The sequence below is a fragment of the Mesoplodon densirostris genome, chromosome 16 (genome assembly GCF_025265405.1).
Source record: "Mesoplodon densirostris isolate mMesDen1 chromosome 16, mMesDen1 primary haplotype, whole genome shotgun sequence".
NCBI lineage: Eukaryota > Metazoa > Chordata > Mammalia > Artiodactyla > Ziphiidae > Mesoplodon > Mesoplodon densirostris.
In genome coordinates, this window is record NC_082676.1 from 63,528,511 (window position 1) to 63,551,364 (window position 22,854).

Consider the following 22,854-nt stretch of genomic DNA (forward strand, 5'->3'; position numbering starts at 1 on the left):
AACATCACCACTAATGAGACAAACTGACACCTCATGGCTCCTGACATGATCCATGAAAAGGGCACTACATGTCTGGTGTTTCTGAAAAAAATGCATAATCTGAATTTTATCAGGAGAAAACATCAGATGACCCAAATGAGGGACATCCTACAAAGCAGGTCTGTAATCCTAAAAAATGTCAGTTGTCATAAAAGAAAGACTGAGAAGTCATTCCCCATTAAAGGAGACAAAAGATGTGACAACCAGATACTATGCAAGATCACAGACTGGATACTGGGCTTGTGGGAAAAAAGAACATTATAAGGACAACTGAAAAAATCTGAATTGTACAGATAACGGTATCGTATCAACATTAAACTTCCTGATTTTGACAACTTACTGTGGTTACGTAAAAGAATATTCCTGCTCTTAGAAAATATATACCATAGGGACTTCCCTGGTGGTCCACTGGTTAAGACGCCACACTCCCAATGCAGGGGGCCCAGGTTCGAACCCTGATTGAGGAACTAAGATCCCACAAGCCACAACTAAGTTCGTGCGCTGCAACTACTGAGCCTGTGTACTCTAGAGCCCAAACGCCGCAACTAGAGAAGCCCACGTGCCACAACGAAGAGCCCACGCAGCCAAAAAAATATATATATTATACACACACACACACACACACACACACACACACACACACGTACACACCACAAATGACAAAGCAAATGGGACAAAATGTTAACAATTGGTGAAGCTGGGTAGAAGGAGTAAGGGAGTGGTTCTTCATACTCTTCTATAAGTTTGAGTTATACCTGAAACTTACCAAAAAGAAAAAAATGATCACACTTCAAGCAAAATTTAAGTCCCCCTCCCCTACCCCAGGTTCAAATTACCAAAATACCCCACAATGTATTTTCAGAGAAGACAGCAGAGTTTCATTGCTTCTTCCGTATTGTTGACTAGGACAGAGCACTCCTGGGAAAATGCAGAAGATTCTAGACAAAACAGCCCCACCTAGTTATGAGCTCGCAAAGCCCTAGGTCCACTGGAGCACAGAAGAGAGGAGTGGTGGAGGGGAGCAGGAAGGGGGCAAGAGGTGGGAGGCCAGGGGCTCAGCCTCACGCTCACCATGCCGGAGCCGCCGCAGTAGTGGCAGTGCTGCATCTTGGTGCCGGGCTCGTTCCCTTTGCCATCACACCGCTCACAGGTATCAGTGATGTTCACGGTGAACTCCTTGTTGACACCCTTGGCAGCTTGATTGAATGTCAACTCCATGATGTACTAAAGAAATCAAGGGACCGCCTGTTATCTCTCTTAAAGTAAGGGAGAGCACTGGCCAGCAGTTTACAGTTACTTTTTCTTTTAAAGACTTTATTTTTTAAAGCAGTTTTAGGTTTACAAAATTGAGAGGGAGGTACAGAGATTTCCCATATACCCTTTGCCCCCACACATGCACAGCATCCCCTGTTATCAACATGACTCACCAGAATGGTACTTATTTTATCAAGGATAAACCTACATTGACACAACATAATCATCCAAAGCCCACAGTTTACATTAGGGTTCACTCTTGGTTGTGGATATTCTATGGGTCTGAACAAATGTATAATAACATGTATCCTCATCATAGCATCATGCAAAGTATTTTCACTGTCCTAAAAATCCTATGCTCCACCAATTCATCTGTTCCCCTAGTTACTTTACTTTTTAACTTACTTGTACTTTATCAAGCAAGAATAGATAGGACTCAACTGATTCTGCCCCACTCCTCAGAATTTTTAAGAGATAATATTTAAGTGAAAATGTGCTTTTCAACAAACTGAAAATGCTCACAGAAAATATTTGTACATGGTCCTTACTAACAACTCAAACGATCCACAATCATAACTCACATCATAAAACATCTCCCCTCTCTCTTCAATTCTGATAATGTCTGAAACAAGACATAAATATGGAAGAGGCAGGACAGGCAGTACCTCCCTATGGATTGAGCTCTCCGAGGCTCCAGATAAAATATTCACACTCTATCTATGGACTCTGAGAGCCTTAGGTGCTGCCTGATTAAGCAATTGTAAGAATATAGTAAAACTGTATGTACACATTATTATATGATTTTTCAAATACTGGAACCATTTCCTACCAAGGTGGCTGCCTCCCAATCATCCCATTTAAGCTGCTTTAGCTTTTTCTTTGAGAAAAAGAATTGGTAAAATCCGTTTGCACCACACTTGGCAGCTAAAATTTGAATGACTCTTCAAAGTGAGATGCTTACCTCCTGGGGCTGATGGAACACACTCTGGAAGTCTCCAAAAGAGGAGGATGAGAACTCCCCAAAGATCTTCCTGAAGAGCTCCTCAGGGTCAACAGTGGGGCCGCCTTTCCAGTAGCTCTGCCCAGAGCTGCCGGCCCCAGGATCGAAGCCAGCAGAGCCATAGGTGTCATACTGCTTCCTCTTCACCTCATCACTCAGGACCTACCGTGAAAGGCACAGCAGTCAGGTGCTCCTGAGTCTCCCGAGGTCCAGGGACACAGATACCAAGCACAGACAGTGGTACGGTATCAACATAAAACTTCCTAATCTTGACAGCTGTACTGAGGTTATGGAAAAGAAGGTTCTTGTTCTTAGCGAATACACACAGAAGTACTTAGGGATAGAGAGACACGTCTGCGACTTATTCTCGAATGGCCAGAGGGACGCACACTTGCGCACACACGTGCGCATGCACGCGCGCACACACACACACACACACACACAGCAGACGTATGATACCCTACATATCCTGATCCCCTTCAGCACGGCCAAAGTCCAGGAAGGAGGTCCGCTTTCACTTAACTCTGCAATGCTCAGTGGCTGTTTCACGTCCGCTTCCTCCCCCGATTACATTCTACATTCCTCTAGGGCAGTGGTGGTCTACTTTTACAACACCCACCATCCCCACCAGACAGTGATGCCCTAAGTTGGGGGTGGGAGGGGTCATCAAATAGGCGCAAAACTGTTTACTCTGACAAGGAGTTCCCAGACCCAGCAACAATTCCGAGTGGAGGGAGCTCTGTTAACACAGATTATTGGATCCTGTTCTTTGTTGAGATTCCAGGCTAGATCTAATGTGAAAATTTTGGATCTGGGAATTTCTTTTTCCTTCAACGAGGTGATCTGGTGGGGAACACAGCCTTCCCACTGGACCTTCTGACACAGCAGTCGCCCTGGGCAGCGAGCTCTGATGCACACACACAGCGGAATGACAGTGACTGCACACACCGGTGGGCTGCATTACCTCATAGGCCTCTGCCAGCTGGGAGAACTTCTCCTTGGCTTTGGGATCATCCTTATTCGTGTCTGGGTGATATTTCTTGGCGAGCTAAGGGAGGAAATGGTAAATTACTATGGACACAAGATGATTACTAAAACTGAACCCCAGATACCAGTTACACCTCAACTCCTTTGTAGCAGTTGTCTGAGACTTTACAACCAATAGCAATTCTTAAAACAAGGTTTAAGACTTTAAAATAAACCATCTCTAACTAGACTTATTGTGATGATCATTTAAGTGTATGCAAATGTTGAGTCATTATGTTGTACACCTAAAACTAACAATGTTGATTATACCTCAATAAAAACAAACTAAAAGCAAAGCACACACAGCCAGAATTAAGAACATACACATTGTGTTCAGCTTTCAAATGTGATCAAAAGTTTATTACAAAATGATAAACTGAGTTTTGGGAAAGATAAATAAATAAATAAATAAATAAATAAATAAATAAACCCATCTCTTCAAATCTGAGGTGTGTACACATTTTTCAACCACAACAAATCTCTAACAAAAATAAAAACTAATTCTTTAGAACTTGAGCACCTTTGTGAAAGATGCAAAAGAGTGTATCTGGTATACTACCATCTATATAAAAAGAGAGAAAAATAACTGGATAGATAAATAGCTGTATCTGTTGTATAAATTAGTTAGAACATACACTAAGCTGAAAACACTGACTGCTCCAGGTGGGATGTGGATGAATGGGAAGGAGGAAGACTTCTCACTGTACACTCCTTTGTACTTTCTGATTTCTGAACCAGGGGAATATATTACCTACTAAAAACATAGATTTAAATATTAAAAAACAAAACAAGATCTCCCTTGGCTGTCCAGAGCACACAGGCGAGCTGAGCAGCTCTAAAATGAAGGTTTCTTCCTGGCCATGCTGAGCAGTGCTGTGCGACACCTTTGTAGGTGTTCACTATGTTTCCTGCAGCTACCGATGCCTTCCAAGTCTGGGTCACCCTGATAGAGGGTGAGGAGGGCACAGAATCCTAAAGCTGAAAGCGGCTCAGGAGACGTCTGGCTCCACCACTGCCGGCAACTGGCTGCTCACTCTGCTGCTGGACATGCTGGTCCTCACACCAGCACGTGGAAGGACGTCAGAGGCTGAGTGCTCAGCCAGAAGGGGGCTCTCAAGGCAGGGCAGTAGATCATGGTGGGCCACAAGGCTAGTTCCAGGCCAGAGCAAGATAGGCTGATATGCTCAAGAGATCAGCACAAGGAAAAGAGAGGCCTTTTGCAGTCAGAAAGACCTGTGTTTTAGTCTCATGTATGCCACTTATTGACTGTGTGGCTTCAGCTGCATGTCATAACCTCGCCAAGTCTTTTGCCATGAGGATTAAATGATGTAATACATGAAAAGCTTTTATCAAGGTCTGACCCCAGTTATTGCTCCATAAAGCCTACTTTCTAAATTTCCGGTTTTAAATTATACAGCTTTACCTGATCTATTTACTTCCACACCTAAAAATTTGGATGGTTCCCTACTCTCTCTTAAATCTCTAGTACTTGCTAAGGGCCTCACATGCCCCCTTAAGTTGGCCCCAGGCCCCATCTCTCCAATCTTCTCCCACCCTTGTATCAGGTACCTTACCTTCCAGCTCAAGAGACACACTATTCACTATCCCAAGACAGGATCTCTGCTTCCTATCCCCAAGTCTTTCCTCATTCCCTAACAACCCAGTAATAAAAAGATATCTCAATTTAAAAATGGGCAAAGGATCTAATACACATACAGCAAATGGCCAAAAATCACATGAAAAGGTGCTTAACATCATTAGCCACCACGGAAAAGCAAATCAAAACCACAGTGAGATACCACTTCACACCCACTAGGGTGGCTTGAATCAAAAAGACAGATAACAAGTGTTTGCGAGGATGTGGAGAAATTTGAACCTTCACACACTACTGGTGAAAATCTAAAACAGTGCAGCCTATTTGAAATAATCTGGCACCAGAAATAAACCCACACACCTATGGTCAATTAATCTATGACAAAGGAGGCAAGAATATACAATGGAGAAAAGACAGACTCTTCAGTAAGTTGTGCTGGGAAAACTGGACAGCTACGTGTAAAAGAATGAAATTAGAACATTCTTTAACACCATACACAAAAATAAACTCAAAATAGATTAAAGTCCTAAATGTAAGACCGGACACTGTAAAACTCCTAGAGGAAAACATAGGCAGAACACTCTTTGACATAAATCGCAGCAATATCATTTTGGAACCGTCTCCTAGAGTAATGGAAATAAAAACAAAAATCTACAAATGGGAAATAATAATTAAACTTAAAAGCTTTTGCACAGCAAAGGAAACTAAACAAAATGAAAAGACAACCTACAGAATGGGAGAAAATATTTGCAAACGATGCAACCAACAAGGGATTAATTTCCAAAACATACAAACAGCTCATACAGCTCAATATCAAAAAAACAAACAACCCAATCAAAAAATGGGCAGAAGATCCAAATAAACATTTCTCCAAAGAAGTCATACACATGGCCAACAGGCACATGAAAAAATGCTCAACGTTGCTAATTATTAGAGAAATGAAAATCAAAACTACAATAAGGTATCACCTCACACTGGTCAGAATAGCCATCATCAAAAAGTCTACAAAAAATAAATGCTAGAGAAGGTGTGGAGAAAAAGGAACCCTCCTACACAGTTAGTGGGAATGTAAATTGGTACAACCACTACAGAGAACAGTATGGAGGTTTCTTAAAAAACTAAAAACAGGGCTTCCCTGGTGGCGCAGTGGTTGAGAGTCCACCTGCCAATGCAGGGGACACGGGTTCGTGCCCCAGTCCGGGAAGATCCCACATGCCGCGGAGCAGCTAGGCCTGTGAGCCACGGCCGCTGAGCCTGCGCGTCCGGAGCCTGTGCTCCCCAACGGGAGAGGCCACAACAGTGAGAGGCCCACATACCGCAAACAAAACAAAACAAAACAAAAAAAACTAAAAACAGAGTTACCGTATGATCGAGGGATCCCACTCCTAGGCATATATCCAGAGAAAACTATAATTCAAAAAGATACATAAACCCCAACGTCTACTGCAGCACTATTTACAACAGCCAGGACATGGAAGCAACCTAAATGTCCACTAACAGATGAATGGATAAAGAAGATATGGCATATATATACAATGGAATATTAGTCATAAAAAGAGAATGAAATAATGCCATTTGCAGCAACATGGATAGACTTAGAGATTATCATACTAGGCGAAGTAAGTCAGAGAAAGACAAATATCACATGATATCACCTATATGTGGAATCTTAAAAAAAAAGATGCAAATTAACTTATTTACAAAACAGAAATAGACTTACAGACATAGAAAACAAACTTATGGTTACCAAAGGGGAAAGGGGAGAGGGAGGGATAAATTAGGAGTTTGGGATTAACATATACATACTACTATATATAAAATAGATAACTAATAAGGACCTACTGTATAGCACAGGGAACTATACTCAATATTTTGTAATAATCTGTAAGGGAAAAGAATCTGAAAAAGAATAGATATATATATTTATGTATAACTGAATCACTTTGCTGTACACCTGAAACTAACAACAGCGTAAATCAACTATATTTCAATAAAAGAAAAAAAAGAAATAGCCTGGCCGTTCCTCAAAATGTTAAACATGGCAGTCGGAATTGCTATGTATTAACCCAGCAAGTCTGCTCCTAGGTATATGTATATACCCCAGAGAAATGAAAGTATAAGTCTACACAAAACTTACAGAGGAATGTTCATAGCAGCACTACTCATAATAACAAAAAGGTGGAAACAATCCAAATATCCATCAACTGATGAACAGATAAATAAAACATAGTATATCCATGCAATGGAATATTACTTGACCACTAAAAGGAATGAAGTACTGCTGCATGTTACAACATGGATGAACCTGGAAAACATTATTCTAAAGTAAAAGAAACCATGGGACTTCCATGGCAGTCCAGTGGTTAAGACTCCATGCTTCCACTGCAGGGGGTGCAGGTTAGATCCCTGATCAGGGAACTAAGATCCCACATGCCACATGGTGTGGTCAGAAAAATAAAAAATAAAGTAAAACAAACCAGTCACAAAAGTCCACATATCACGATTTCATTTCTATGAAGTGTCCAGAATAGGTAAATCTATAGAGACAGAAAGTAGGTTAGCAATTTCAAGGGCAGAGGAGAATGGGGAATAAGGGCTTATGGTGTGGGGTTTCTTTTTGAGGTATGAAAATGTTTTAAAATTGATTGTAGTGATGGTTATACAACTCTGTGAGTATACTAAAAACCACTGAATTGCACCCTTAAAAAAAAAAAAAAAAGTAAGAGGAGAGAGTAGCTATCCAAGCTGTGAGGTCTGGTCTTAATCAGTATTTGGCTTTAAAAAAAGTTTTTTTTCTTTTTGGCCACGCCACTCAGCTTGAGGGATCTCAGTTCCCCAACCAGGGACTGAACCCAGGCCACGGCAGTGAAAGTGCCAAATCCTAACCACCAGACCACCAGGGAATTCCCGGTAATTTTTAAAATTTAAATTGTATTTAATTTATTAATTTTATTAAATTTTAATCTTCTTGAAGAGATATGGGAACATATGTATATGTATAACTGATTCACTTTGTTATAAAGCAGAAACTAACATACCATTGTGAAGCAATTATACTCCATTAAAGATGTTATAAAAAATTTTTAATCTTTATTCTGATATGGCTTTCCGATGTTTATGGTGTTAAAGTGCTCTTTCTTTCATCAAATGACATTAATAGATTGTACTTGATTATTTTTAACACCTATATTAGGCAAAATACAAAAGCTAGCATTCCTATATCGGTACCCTTGGTCTTTAATTTTTTTTTTTTTTTGATTGTGTTCATCAGAGCAAAAGCCTGGAAACCACAGGTCTAGATAACTCACATGCCACTTTACCAATCGGTCCAATACATTCTGGGATATGGACGATGGGTTAAAAAAATGAAATAATTCTAAACCCATAAACTTTTATCTAAATGCAAAGAATGAGTACCTAAAACTTAGAGCAGGGCTTCCCTGGTGGCGCAGTGGTTGAGGGTCCACCTGCCGATTCAGGGGACACGGGTTCGTGCCCTGGTCCTGGAGGATCCCGCATGCCGCGGAGCGGCTAGGCCTGTGAGCCATGGACGCTGAGCCTGCGCGTCCAGAGCCTGTGCTCCGCAACGGGAGAGGCCACAACAGTGAGAGGCCCGCGTACCGCAAAAAAAAAAAAAAAACTTAGAGCAGCACACCTACTGATTCAGAAGATACAGAAGAGGGCCTCCCTGGTGGCGCAGTGGTTGAGAGTCCGCCTGCCGATGCAGGGGATACGGGTTCGTGCCCCGGTCTGGGAGGATCCCATATGCCGCGGAGCGGCTGGGCCCGTGAGCCATGGCCGCTGGGCCTGCGCATCCGGAGCCTGTGCTCCGCAACGGGAGAGGCCACAACAATGAGAGGCCCGCATACCGCAAAAAAAAAAAAAAAAAAAAAAAAGAAGATACAGAAGAGATCTAAGTACAAAAACAGCCCTGGAAAAAAAATTTTTTTTGGGGGGGGGTACACGGGCCCCTCACCACCGCGGCCTCTCCCGTTGCGGAGCACAGGCTCCGGACGTGCAGGCTCAGCAGCCATGGCTCACGGGCCCAGCCGCTCTGCAGCATGCGGGATCCCCCCGGACTGGGACACGAACCCGCATCCCCCGCATCAGCAGGCGGACCCCCAACCACTGCGCCACCAGGGAAAACCAAGTTTTTTTTTTTTTTTTTAATCTCTGGTTCTGACTCTCCTTTTTTCTGCAGCATTAACCAGCGCGGCCTCACGCACTTGAGGAACATGGTCCAGCAGAGCCCATCTTTACCATCTCATTGCACACTCTTGGCTGCACACAACCGACAGGTACGGGCACACACACTGCACCCGTCAGGGTCACACTACATCCACAGCATCCCTTCTGCAGTCTCGTCTGTAAAATCTTCCATACAGACCTGGTAATAAGCTTTCTTGATCTCCTTCTGGCTGGCACTTCGGGGCACTCCTAATATCTGGTAATAATCCTCTTTGGCCAAAGGGGCGCTCGTGTGGAAGGAGGCAGTACAAAGAAAAGGGTAACTTTTTACTCCTAAAAAAGAAAAAAGGAAAGAAAATCACTCTGGGAATGTACTCAACAAAAGGAAATTGTGAGCAAACAACCAGCCAGGCTATCCCTGTGAAGGAGCAAAGAGGTCACAGCTTTAGGGCCTCTTCTCCTCCAAGCCCACTGGGGACCAAACTCACTGCACTTCAAAAACAGCTAAAGCCACTGTAAACGGAGTCTACAAAAAATAGAGTGCTGGGTGGGGCTGATTCCGCTGGATTACACTAGGGCTGTAGCCTCATTATACCTCTAAAGGAACCACCCCCAGATGGGGGCTGCACCTGGGGATGACTGAAAAGGAACTAAGCTCTCCTGTTACACGGCTGGTTGAGCACCCACCATATGCCAAGTGTTCACATAGGCCTTGTCTCACTTAAAGCTTAACAACTCCCCAGGTTCTTTCCCTCCACAATGCAACCTTGGATATCTGCTTATGGGGTGGTTTTCAGAGTGTGGTCCCTGGACCAGCAGCATCATCAGCTTGCTGGAAATGTAAATTCTCAGGCCCCACCCAAACCTGAATCCAAAACTCTGGAGGTGGGGTCCAGCAAGCTGTCCAGGTGATGATTCTGTGGCACACTCAATGTGAGAACCACTGTGCTAAATAAATGGTTCTTGGTCTTTAGAGTCACAGATCTCTTTGAAAGCATCCAATAAAAGCACTGACCCCTCCCCTAAAAACAATACATATATATAGACGCACAAGGTTAAACGGCCCTGTGCCAGAACTCTGTTTACCCCAGAGCAGACAACCCAAAAGGGATCAAAGCACATGGTAGCCCCGCCTCCATGCCCTGCCCTCCTTTCAGGCCTCCTGCATCAGCAGCTGGGAGGAAAGGCTGACAGACACATCTACTCAACTGCCCTCTGTATGGAGCAGAGAGCCAAATGGACTGTCACCAAATGAAGGAGGGAGAGCTGCTCTACAACCTGTCTCCTAACCCCCAACCCATCCTGTGACAACTGAAGATGGGGAGGGCAGGGCGGGGAGCAGAAGGGGCCAAGTTATTGCAAAAGAGAGGACAGGGCCACGAAGGAGAATCAGGATCATGAGGCAGCTCCAGGTTTTTAAGTCAAAGGTTCCCCTGCCAAGGAGAAGCTTCTAGATTCACCACTCATTCATACAGCAAACATGCCTGCCAAGCAGTGGGCTCCTCGCAGGGGACACAGCAGCAAACCATGCAAAGGTACTGCCCTCTGGGAGCTTGCACTCATTCACGATCTGAATACTGTACTAGGCACTGAGGACACGAGTTGAATAGAACAGTCTAAGCCAGTGCCCTCAAGGAGTTTACCGCCCAGCAGCGGAGTGTGGGAGGCAGTGTGTGAAGTGATATTAGCACACAGGGACACAGAGTGAGAATACACAAAAGGGTCACCTAGCCAGAGTTTCTCAGCCTCCACACTGTTGACAACGGGATCAGGTTCCTCGTGAAGGGGGGGGGGGCTGTTAGGGGCTGAATTGGGTCCTCCCTCCCAAATTCACATGTTGAAGTCCTAACCCCCAGCACTGCAGAACATGAGTGTATTTGGAGATGGGGGTCTTTAAAGACAACCCTACCAAAACACTGATCCCGAACCGTGAAAAAATAATTTTCTATTTTTTTAAGCCACTTAGTCTGTGCTACTTAGCTATGGCAGCCCTATGTTATCTATTTATAGCCTAACATACCTATGTATTTATTGTAGGATGTGTTAGCAGCATCCCTGGCCAACTAGTTACCAGTAGCACCCCCCAACCCCAAACTGGTAAGTAAAACTGCAGATGTTGCCAGATGTCTCCTTGAGGGTAAAATCATCCCCAGTTGAGAACCAGTAAACCCAATCTCAGAAATTCAGAGGTCTTCTAAGGCACCTGCTGTTAAGCTGCAGAAATTAGCTCAGCTAAGGAGGGCTGGAATCCATCCAGATTTATGCCTGTAGTCCTGGCACTGTTTGCAATAGCATCCCTTTTGCTTTCAAAAGTGCTCCATTCAGCAACTACATCATATGATCACCTTTGGTTTGGAGAGAGAAAGTCCTTGTGTAACTGCAGGTACTATGATATAACTAGAGACTCGAGAGTGTGTGTGTGTGTGGGGGGGGTGGTAGAGGGGTGGTTACAGATGTTGATGAGGATGGTAATTAATAGGGCCTAGGAATAAACAGAAGGGCCTTTGAGTATGCTAAAGAGTCTGGATTTTATCCTGAGGGCAATAGGGAGCCACTGCAAGCATTAAACAGAGAACTGATCAGATTTGCACGAGAAAGAGCTCTCAAACAACAACAACAAGGATTGGGAGACAACTTAAAATTCATGTACGCACAAAAGACAACCCAGGGTGTGGAGCATATCCAGGAAGGGGGCAAGAAAAAGGATAATCAGGAGAATAAGTAGGAATGGTCAGAATGATAAAATCAGAAGCAGAAAGTAAATCCGTCTTTTCAGTATCCCCCATACTTGGTTTCTGTTGCTGCACCCTAGATTTCCTGGAATATGAAAAGCAGACAGTATGGGAGAGGGAGAGACTACTGTCGTCTTTCTCTGGTCAGATTTGAGAAAAACAGCAGAGCTAGTTTCTCAGTGATCCCATACTCAACCCCCGCTTCACTCCAGGACTGAGGGGTTACCTTGACCTATCCTGCCTCTTTCCCCCACCCCTTCCAATCCAGAAGGCAGAGGCTGGTAGTGGCAAAGGTTCTGGAAGCTGTAGCTTCTACATCATGAGAAGAGAACTCAGGCTTGGGTTAGAACGGGAGACAGTAACGTGCACAACTGCATATAAAGACAAGTACATTTAACTAGCACAAGTTTGATGACTTGACATTATCCCAAAGGCATCAATGATTAGCAATGATTAGAAAGAGTTCATTTAATAGACACATTTTCCCCCAAGATATGACCAATAAATGTCTTGCCCATTTTAGAACAACCCAGAACAGGATTAGCCTCCAAGTCATTCCAAGAATGCCCAACCTTCCACTCTGCGAGAAGGTGTGAAATAACTACCTTCCATTCTGGGAGAAAAAGTCAGATTTAAAGTGTTGTTTTTAGGGACCTCCCTGGTGGCGCAGTGGTTAAGAATCCACCTGCCAATGCAGGGGACATGGGTTCAATCCCTGGTCCAGAAAGATCCCACATGCCGCAGAGCAACTAAGCCCATGCACCACAACTACTGAGCCTGCGCTCTAGAGCCCACGAGCCACAACTACTGAGCCCGCATGAGACAACTACTGAAGCCCATGAGCCTAGAGCCTGTGCTCCACAACAAGAGAAGCCACTGCAATGATAAGCCGGCGCACCATAACAAAGAGTAACCCCCACTCGCTGCAACTAGAGAAAGCCTGCGCACAGCAACGAAGACCCAATGCAGCCAAAAATAAATACATAAATAAAATTTTAAAATAAAGTGTTGTTTTTACATCATCTAACTGTACTGCTGGATTTGAGATGAGATCACACACCAACGTTTGGGAGCTGAGATGATGACCTTAGATGTGGTAACAGTGCACCTTGAAGGATGCCACCTCTCACAGGTGTTCAACACCTGTTACAAAACATGCCCATTGTGGGCACTGGGCTCACCTGGGGAAAAGGACAGCTGACTGCAGTTCCTTAGTAATCACCCCATGCCAGGCTCAGTACTTAGTGCTTGTCTGTCTCTCACACATACACATACACAATTATCAAAAAATGTTCCCAAACCTGGACAAATATGATATGAACTAATTTAGCTTAATAGGTATCTAAGGAATTAATAATTGAGCATAAAGATGTAGTCAAATTCTATTCACAACAACCTTGACATTAGAAAACGTTGGCAAAACCTAAAAATGACCACTTTTGCTCATACTGAGAAATACAGCATGACATTGATCCAAATATCCTGAGGAAACCTGGGCAGACTACTGCTCCGTCCATCCATGAGGAAATATAGGTGGCAGGAACAGAATTTAAAAATGGGACCATTCTGACCAAAACCACATCCAATCTCTTTGTTCTCTGCTGTACCCCCCGTACCTAGAACAGTACCTAGCATATGACAAGTCCTCAATAAATACCTGTAAATTAAAAATTTTTCAATTAAGGAATGAGAGGCACAAAAGGATTAAATAATCCACCCAGGTCGCACACACATTACTGGAGTAGTGTTCACTGTACAAGGTAATAACAATTACTGATACTTTAATTACTGGCTTTTATGTAAGCATTAAAAATTGGATCTCAATAGGAAATTATCTTGTGTAAATTACCTTGCCAGGACCCTCTAATTAATCATCTTTGTAAGTTTATAGCTTAAATATCGTTTGCACAAATTCTAGGGAACACAAACATCTAGCACAATCCAGGCACATCGTTGGTTGTTCACTGTTTCCTCCTTCCTTCCTTATCTCACTATAAGGGAAGTCACCCAACACACAGCATAAGAAACCATCATAGCTAAACACTTAAAAGGTTTAACATATACTAATTCAACATCACCTCCAGCAATTAAGAAAGCAGCAGGTTTTGAATCAAGGCTCAACTACTTTCTAGCTTTGTGACATTCTACAAGTTAACATGTAAGCCTCAATTTTTTAATCTATAAAATAGAATTAATAGCAGTGTTTATCACATGGAAATGATCCATGCCTGGTGCATAGTAAGTGCTCAATATATATTAGTTTGCATCAATGACGAACATAAGAACTTCTTTCATTTTTTTGAATTTTATTTATTTTTTATACAGCAGGCTCTTATTAGTTATCTACTTTATACATACTAGTGTATATATGTCAATCAAAAGGGACTTCTAGGGCTACCCTGGTGGCGCAGTGGTTGAGAGTCCGCCTGCCGATGCAGGGGACATGGGTTCGTGCCCCGGTCCGGGAAGATCCCACCTGCCGCGGAGCGGCTGGGCCCGTGAGCCATGGCCGCTGAGCCTGCGCGTCCGGAGCCTGTGCTCCGCAACGAGAGAGGCCACAACAGTGAGAGGCCCGCGTACCGCAAAAAAAAAAAAAAAAAAAAGGAACTTCTAAAAAACAGTAAGTATGTCCTTCGATTTACACCATGTGGTGGAGAGCGTAAGCTATGGAAGAACAGCTCTGGGTTTGGGACAACTCTCCTTAACTAACTTTATGACCTTGGGCGGGTCAACTCCTCTGCTAGAACCTCAGTTCCCCACTCTTTAAAATGGGGATGATGAGCCCCACCTTGCAGGGTTGTTGTTACCATCAAGTAAGAAGCAGCACAAAGTGCCCAGCTAGCCCATGAGCAGGTACTCACCGAATGGCAGTTACCTTTTCCCTTCCATTACAGGTTAGGAGGTAGAGGGAAGGGAAAGGAATTGGGCAGGGGAGCAGCGGCAGGCCGGAAAGAGGCCTCCAGAAATGTTTACAGAGGTGAAGGTTCACGGCTGCGGGGCGTTTCATCCCCGCCGCCGGAGGCTCCACGCAGCTCTCCCTCGTTTACCACCTCTGAGTAGCCATTTGGGTCTCTCTGCCTCCTGCTGGCCCATCTCCCCCAAGAGATTCTGCATGTAGATCAGAAGACACGCTCCACCCCACTACCGCCGTAGTCGGAGCGAAGCGAGTCACTCCTTTCCAGGCCTTGGAGCCCCTCACTCGGGCGCTGGAGCCTGCACTCACCTGTGAGGCTGACACCAGGTCTCAATGTCAGCAGCGCCCCGGGACCGCGAGCCCCCAGGGAAGGCGCAAAGGCGGGGACGCTCAGACTTCGGCCCAGCGACGCCCCCACCACGCCCCCCATGGGCGGCCGAGCACCCCTCCCCGCTGCAGCCGGCAGCCGCGGAGTCCCCACGGCCACCAGCAACGAGCGTGTGGAGCACCGCGCCGCCATCTTGGCCCGGGGACACTGCGCCTGCGCCACCCGGCTCAAGGCGGTCTCACGCGGACTACGCACGCGCGCAGAGCCGGCACTTCTGGGGGCGGGGCCCGCTGCGTTCACTCGCGGCGGAAGTGAGGGAGACACGCACACACCCGGGCTCACGGGCGCGTTGCGCATGCGCATCCGCACCCAATGCGCTTTCTTCGTAGCTGACGCCGAGATGATGTTTGCTCTAAAAAGTGCTAATAGGTAAGTTGCCTTAAAGAGCCTAGTCATTCTGTGCTGGACGATCAATACTGTACCTTATCTGTATAAGGGCGTGGTTGAGTGCAGCCGAATGTAACTGTTCTGAGGGGCCCGGCAAGGGGCGGGACTACAAACCCCGGCGTGCAATGCGGCTGTCAGTAGCGCAGATCTCAGCATGCAGCGCGCGGCTTCCTTCCTCCTGACCCTGAGTCTTAGGTCTCCTTGCTTGAGGCTTACTCACTCGGCGTCGGCGCAAGCGGCTGTGGTCTCTGCCCTACTCCCAGATCCAGGCCTCAAGCTCACTCTCCCTCTGGCTGATTCCCCACGAAAAGAACTTTGATCCCTCAGCTCTCTCCTAAGCGTATTTGTCTTTTCCAAACCTGTAGTGAACTTGCCGATCGCTGAATGTGAGCCGAGCTACCCGAAAACTAATTTAATAAACGTTTTGGGCACGTATTAGGTGTCCCGCGCGTTCTAGAATGTCGAGGATGCAATGATGAATGACATACCATCCCTACTTTGGAGGAGCTCACGATGAGTCGAGAGAAACAGGCTCCTTGGCAACTAAGATAATGTGATCAGTGCTATCGTAGGTATAAACAGTGTTACAGGCACACAGGTGAAGGAGTTTCTCAAATAGGTCGGGGGCATTGGGGTGTCAGGGAAGGCATCTGAGGTGACATTCGAGTTGGACTTTGGTGAAAAGTGTGTCAGGTAGCGGTGGAGGGGAAGAGTATTCTAAGCAGCAAGAACTTCAAAAGCAGACGTGAAAGTGCTTGTCCTGTACGCTCTAAACTTGGGGTGTGTGACTGGAGATGAGGCTGGAAAGATAAACCTGGCCTGGTAAGTCCTGTAGAGGGGTTTCTGCTTTCACACTCCTACCGCCACCACCCCTAACAATAGAAAGGTAACCTGAGGGCTGATGGATGAATTTAAGATGGTCTGTGCTCCTTGCCCCTTCCCCCATTATAGATGAAATTTTTGTGTATGTGGATGTAAATCTGGGAAAATACCCATAGCTTTCATCAATCAAATTTTCCACAGGCTCTGAAATTGAAAGAAGGTTAAAAACCACTGGTCCAGTGAAGAAGAGTTATGAGGCTGTTGTAAACTGCAAGAAATAGTTGAGAGTTTGCGCTAGGAAATGTAGAGGACTGAGGTGAGTAAGGGACGTTCTAGAGAAACGAGGAAAAGGCTGTCCATGGGATGGGAAGTGGGGAAAAGAGTTTGTTTAATATTTAAATGTCTCCAGCATAGTGCTTAAGCTTATGGGCTGTGGAGTCAGACTGCCTGGGACTGAATCCCAGCTCTGCCATTTACCAGCTGTGTGTCCTTGGACAACTTACTTTACCTCTCTGTGCCTCAGTTTCCTTTCTCTTTTTTTTTGGCTGCGCCACGCGGCACACAAAATCTTAGTTCCCTGACCAGGTATCGAACCTGTGCCTGCTGCAGTGGAAATGTGGAGTCTTAACCATTAGACCAGACCACCAGGGAAGTCCCTCAGTTCCCTTTCTCTAAAATGGGGGCATAATAGTAACTACCTCAAAGGATCATCTGAGGACAGAGTGAGATAATCCATGTAAAGCCTTCATACTGTACTTGGCACATAATAAGTGCTCAATATATGTCAGTCCTATGTGCCAGTCTCTATGCTAAGCACTGGAACACCAAGGAGAACGCAGACAGTTACTTGCCCAAAGGGATCCGAAAACCTAAGGGGAGGGGGGAGGGTGCTGGATGAGAAGTACAGCTTTTAGGAATAAAAGCTGAGAACAAGAGCCAAAGGGATTTTCATTTACAACCTCAGAGCGAGTTAGGAACTAGAGGAGGGCTCACTAATATGAAAACTTTGTCAGCTTTGTAACTTCCTTATTTTTTTGTATTTTAGTACCAGCCCCTCCCCCCATCTACTTCCCCACAGTGATTAACAGTGAAGATCCTCCACACCAAAAGTGGGTGTGTGTTCTTGTTTTAGGGGATAGCAGGAAAGCTGATTGTTGGAGAGGCCATATTTTCTCTTATGAAGCAGAGACCCCCAAGGGAATGGAGTAGGTGAGGGTGACTACTAAAAGAGGGGAAAAAGGCCCTGGAGAGAACATGGAAGCCTCTGGCAAGACTCCCTGGTGAGAGCAGCCTAGGGCTGTGCCTGCTTTCTCTCACTTCTAGTCACCATAGAAAAACAAGAGATGATACAATTATTAAACATGAGTAGATTACAAAGCTTGGGAAATCTCCACAGCAGTGGTCCTTGGTCTGTGCTTCCTGAATCACCTTGAGTCGATGGTTGTTTGGAGACAACGAATAGGCTTTTTTTATGTTCTCCAAACAGCAGTCATGCCAATCTAAAAATCCCAGGAAAGAAGCAGTTTTGGGGGGAAAAAGATAATGAGTTATTATTATTTGGACTGAACACGACTGAGATATCGATGGGACCAATTTCAGGCAATTGGTGACTATGGAGAGATCGGAAAACTTTGGCTGTGCTAAGAACAGTCTCCAGCTCATCACAAAGAACTTTCTCATGTTTTCTATCTTGATACAATCACAACCCTGTGGGTTAGTAGGGCAGAGGCTATTCCCATTTTTACAAATGGACTCCTCACCCTCACCACAAAATAACACCAAAATAAGCTCTGAAAAGTGAAAAGACTTGTCCAAGTTCACACAGCTGGTGAGTGGGTGGACTAAGATCTTTTAACAGCAAAACTAGAGCTCTTCTCTTTAAACCGTGTGCCTTGGTAAATTGTGATCAGTAGATCCCAGTCATATAACCCTGGATAGTTTACAAAGCACTTTCTCATGCAGAATTTCATTTGCTTTTTACAACAAAAGGAGGGAGGCAGGGCAAGTATTTATTACCACCCTCACCTACAGATGATTTCACCGCCACCCAAGGACTTTAGCTGTGACGGAACACAAATGGATCCATCCCAGGCTGTGGCTAAAAACTGGGATGAGCGCACAGGCAACGCCTACCCACACTTTCAGGCAAAATATGTCCTGGGTATCCTTCCCTGCTTCCTCCCCCCCCCACCCCGCCCCCTTCTCTGGTCTAAAGCCAAAAACTTCAGCTTTAAGGAGAAACAAGTGTTTTGCAAAAGACAGACAAGTTTCGCAAGCATCTTCCTGTCTGCACTTCTCATTTTACTATTCTACTGCGCCCTTTCTGGCTGTCCTGAGGTGGGGAGATCTGGGAGCACTAGCAGGGAATTTAAGTGTGGTCCTCCAGTGTGCCAGGCTGAAGACAAAGGGAGACTAGAGGGTCTACCCTGTGATTTCCAGTGGACATTGGGCTTCTGAGGTACTATGGGACTGCCCAAGTCCACGGCTACATGATGGGACCACTGCTCCTTCTCCATATGAGTGAGGAGCCCTTCCCAGGAGGGCAGAAGGGCCTAAGCCTTCAGAGGCAATACAAGCAGGGTCACAATTTCTCTAGTTGTAGCATTTCCTTTCCTCCCCAAGAGAGTATGGGACAATTCCGAGGGAGTGTGGAATGTGGGACCCAGATGTTGCCAGGCATGACCTCTGCAGTGGGTGCAGTTCCCTGCAGTACAAGATGAACTATATCCTTGCCTGGCTCACCTGGGTATTCCCAACAGGACTTTCATGCTAATGATTTCTAAAAGGCCCTTTAAAAAAAAACACAAGTGGGGCTTCCCTGGTGGCGCAGTGGTTGAGAGTCCGCCTGCCGATGCAGGGGACACGGGTTCGTGCCCCGGTCCGGGAAGATCCCACATGCCGCGGAGCGGCTGGGCCCATGAGCCATGGCCGCTGAGCCTGCGCGTCTGGAGCCTGTACTCCGCAATGGGAGAGGCCACAACAGTGAGAGGCCCATGTACCGCAAAAAAAAAACAAAACAAAACAAAAAAAAAACGAAAAAAACACAAGTGGTTTCAGCTCCCAGCGAAATACTCTTCTGCCCAAACTAGGCTTAAACTTAAACAATGTTTCACAAACCTGAGAAATGAAAGGAACTCCTAAAGAAAAAAAAGAACCACAGATGCTGAGAATAAAGCTGTGGATATCCTGGTGATCAGTAGACTCCAAAGTGAAAAACATCACCTTAGTAAATGACAGTCTTTTCTATGGAAATGTCCTTTAGTTGTGAATTATCACCACAAAAGTTAAATTTTGTGTTTCTGTTAAAATATTTTGGGGACTTCCCTGGCAGTCCAGTGGTTAAGACCCCGTGCTTCCATTGTAGGGGGCACGGGTTAGATCCCTGGTTGGGGGAACTAAGATCCTGCATGCCACGAGGCACGGCCAAAAATATATATATAAATAGTTTGCAAGTTATTGTAAAAAAAAATCAGAACAAATCACTAAATGTAGTAAAACTTCAGAGCCCCAAGACTACATGGGTACACCTCCATAAACAACAAAATAATAATACAAGGTGCACTGTCATGTTTTTCTCCATTTTTGAAATGTATTTTGTTGCTTAATTGTTCGTTTCCTGTGCTGAAATAACTACATGTGCCTTTGTGTATTTTAATAGACAACCATTTCAGGGGCAGATAACTAGATCTAAATAATTTGTTATTGGCACTGAAGCTGGCCTCATGCCTCCCTCTCTTGCAAAAATTCTAATTTATGGAAACAACTGACTTTACAGAAGATTAAGGGAACACCATGTCAGAAAATTCCTCTCTTTGGCATCACAGCTGAAAATAAAGATGCATCCTAAGGCTCTTTAATGCTTTTGTGTTTTTTTTTTTTTTTTTTGCTTTCTTCTTGCTCGTCCCTTTTCTTTCTGCTGATGTCTCTTCCTTTGGTTACACGAAGTGTTTTGAGTTTTCTAGAATGAGGACCTCACTACAATGGACTCCCAAATTCTTGTTCATTATTAATTACTCTTGGAAATAGGACCTGTGAAATTGAAATCATCCTGCCAGGCACCAAGCTAACCAGACATCCGCCCTATTGAAATTTGATCCACATTTTGATAGGCTGCCTTTTAAGGTAGAGAGGTGTCTTCCTGTGTCCTTATAGACAGTGAAATGGGGTTTCTAGGAGTGCAAAGAGACAAAGCTGTCAATTCATAGGCTTGAGGGGCTGGAAGGAATCTTGGAGGCTGTCAGTTCAACTTTGCAATCCATGAACTAATTTATTCTGCTCAAGTCTGCAGCAGCCTTAGAGCTCTGAACTCTACTAAAATTATTCTCCAGTGATCACTCAGCCAGAATGGACCTGGGAACACGTGAGATGGTCATTCTCTGGGCCTTGATGATGTCCCTCTGGCCCTTCCGTCTCCCCTGCTGTGGAGCTCAGGTTCATCACTATGGCAATGGAAAAGTTGACATTCTTCTACTCTGCTTCCACCAGCCCCCAGTTTGTGGCAATAGTCACATGACCCAGCACAGCCAGGGGCATGGTCTCTTTCTCTCCTGGGAGAGAAGGTCAGGGGATCACAAACCCAGGTGCCAGGACCAGACAGGTAAAGCACAAGAGTGGAGTGGCTGTGCATAAGACCACAGGGGCTGGGACTTCCCTGGTGGCATAGTGGTTAAGAATCCACCTGCCAATGCGGGAGACACAGGTTTGAGCCCTGGTTCAGGAAGATCCCACATGCCGCGGAGCAACTAAGCCTGTGCGCCACAACTACTGAGCCTGTGCTCTAGGGCCCGCAAGCCACAACTACTGAAGCCCAGGCGCCTAGAGCCTGTGCTCCGCAACTAGAGAAGCCACGACAGTGAGAAGCCCGCGCACCCCAATCGAGAGTAGCCCCAGCTTGCTGCAACTAGAGAAAACCCGCGGGCAGCAACGAAGATCCAGCACAGCCAAAAGTAATCAACTAAAGATCCCACATGCCAAATGGAAATCTTGCATGCGGCAATGAAGATCCCATGTGCCTCAACTAAGACCCTATGCAGCCAAATAAATAAAAAATATTTTACAAAAACAACAGTAGTATTAAAAAAAAAAAAAAAAAAGACCACAGGGGCTGGTGGGACTGTGATGAGTGAGGAAAACATGTTTTAAAAGTGGCAGTTGCTGTCAGCTCCAGCGCATTTTAGCCACTTAGGGATGTGCACCTAGCGTTGCCAGATCTTTCAGTTTTTCAAGAGATCTGAAATCCAAACTTTTTTGAAGCTTCCCAATTTTTAAAACACCATATGAACCACTAAAACATATCTGTAGACCAGATTTAGCCCATGGCATATCCATTTGTTACCTCTGGGGGTTAAAGGCTTTCTCGCTTTCTGACTGTGCCCATTTAGGCCCATCTGACATAATGGTACATTAAAAAAAACACAAGTAATTCAGGGATAATAATGAAGTGACATCAAGCAAATCTGGGAGGTTTACAATGAACTTTTGCAGTAGGTGTATAGTTGACTTATATTTTTTTTTATTGTGGGAAAATGCACATAATAAAATTTAACATCTTAACTATTTTAAGGGCACAGTTCAGTGGTATTAAATATATGTATAATTTTGTGCAACCATCACCACCATCCATCTCCAAACTCTTTTCATCCTGTAAAACTGAAACTCTATACCCATTACACTCCCCACTTCCTCCTCCCCCAGCCCCTGGCAACCACCATTCTACTTTCCATCTCTATGATTTTGAGTACTCTAAGTACCTCATAAATGGAATCGCATGGTATTTATCTTTTTGTTCTCAAGTTTCATCTATGCCTGATGAAATCTGCATCTTGCAGATTTTCTTTCCTTTTTTTTTTTTTTTGGCTGCGCCATGAGGCTTGTGGGATCTTAGTTCCCTGACCAGGGATTGAACCCCAGCCCTCAGCAGGGAAAGTGAAGAGTCCCAGCCACTGGACTGCCACAGAATTCCTGATTGTCTTTTTTTTTTTATCTTATTTATTTATTTTTGGCTGCGTTGGGTCTTCATTGCTGCACACGGGCTTTCTCTAGTTGTGGCGAGTGGGGGTTACTCTTCGTTGTGGTGCATAGGCTTCTCATTGCGGTGGCTTCTCTTGTTGCAGAGCACAGGCTCTAGGCACGAGGGCTTCAGTAGTTGTGGCACTTGGGCTCAGTAGTTGTGGCTTACGGGCTCTAGAGTGCAGGCTCAGTAGTTGTGGTGCACAGGCTTAGTTGTTTCGAGGCGTGTGGGATCTTCCCAGACCAGGGCTCAAACCTGTGTTCCCTGCATTGGCAGGAGGATTCTTAACCACTGTGCCACCAGGGAAGCCCCCTGATTGTCTTTCTTTTTAAAAGCTAATTACTTTAACAATATTCCAATGAATGTATATACCACATTTTGATTATCCACTCATCCATCAATGTACATTTGGATTCTTCCATGTTTTAGCTATTGTGAATAATGCTGCTATGAACATAGGTGTGCAAATATTTCTTTGTGACTCTGTTTTCAATTCTTTT

The 22,854-nt window shown here is 44.9% G+C and overlaps 1 protein-coding gene and 1 long non-coding RNA gene across 3 annotated transcripts in view; one reads left to right on the forward strand and one right to left on the reverse strand.

The window, feature by feature from the left end:
* Nucleotides 1-15,271, reverse strand: part of DNAJA3 (DnaJ heat shock protein family (Hsp40) member A3) — a 30,822-nt gene extending 15,551 nt beyond the window's left edge. For both annotated transcript variants that reach the window (XM_060078211.1, XM_060078209.1), the window contains exons 1-5: nt 15,057-15,271; nt 9,301-9,434; nt 3,258-3,341; nt 2,255-2,455; nt 1,111-1,263 (exon numbers count right to left, since the gene is read on the reverse strand). In XM_060078211.1, coding sequence (XP_059934194.1) covers nt 1,111-1,263; nt 2,255-2,455; nt 3,258-3,341; nt 9,301-9,434; nt 15,057-15,267 — 783 coding nt within the window. In that variant the 5' untranslated portion in view covers nt 15,268-15,271. The remainder of the gene's footprint in view (nt 1-1,110; nt 1,264-2,254; nt 2,456-3,257; nt 3,342-9,300; nt 9,435-15,056) is intronic.
* A 165-nt stretch (nt 15,272-15,436) lies between these two features.
* On the forward strand, nt 15,437-18,533 carry LOC132503446 (uncharacterized). Its single transcript, XR_009534614.1, has 3 exons — nt 15,437-15,504; nt 16,546-16,660; nt 18,376-18,533. It is a non-coding gene; the product is annotated as an uncharacterized LOC132503446 (long non-coding RNA).
* The last annotated feature ends 4,321 nt before the right edge of the window (nt 18,534-22,854 follow it).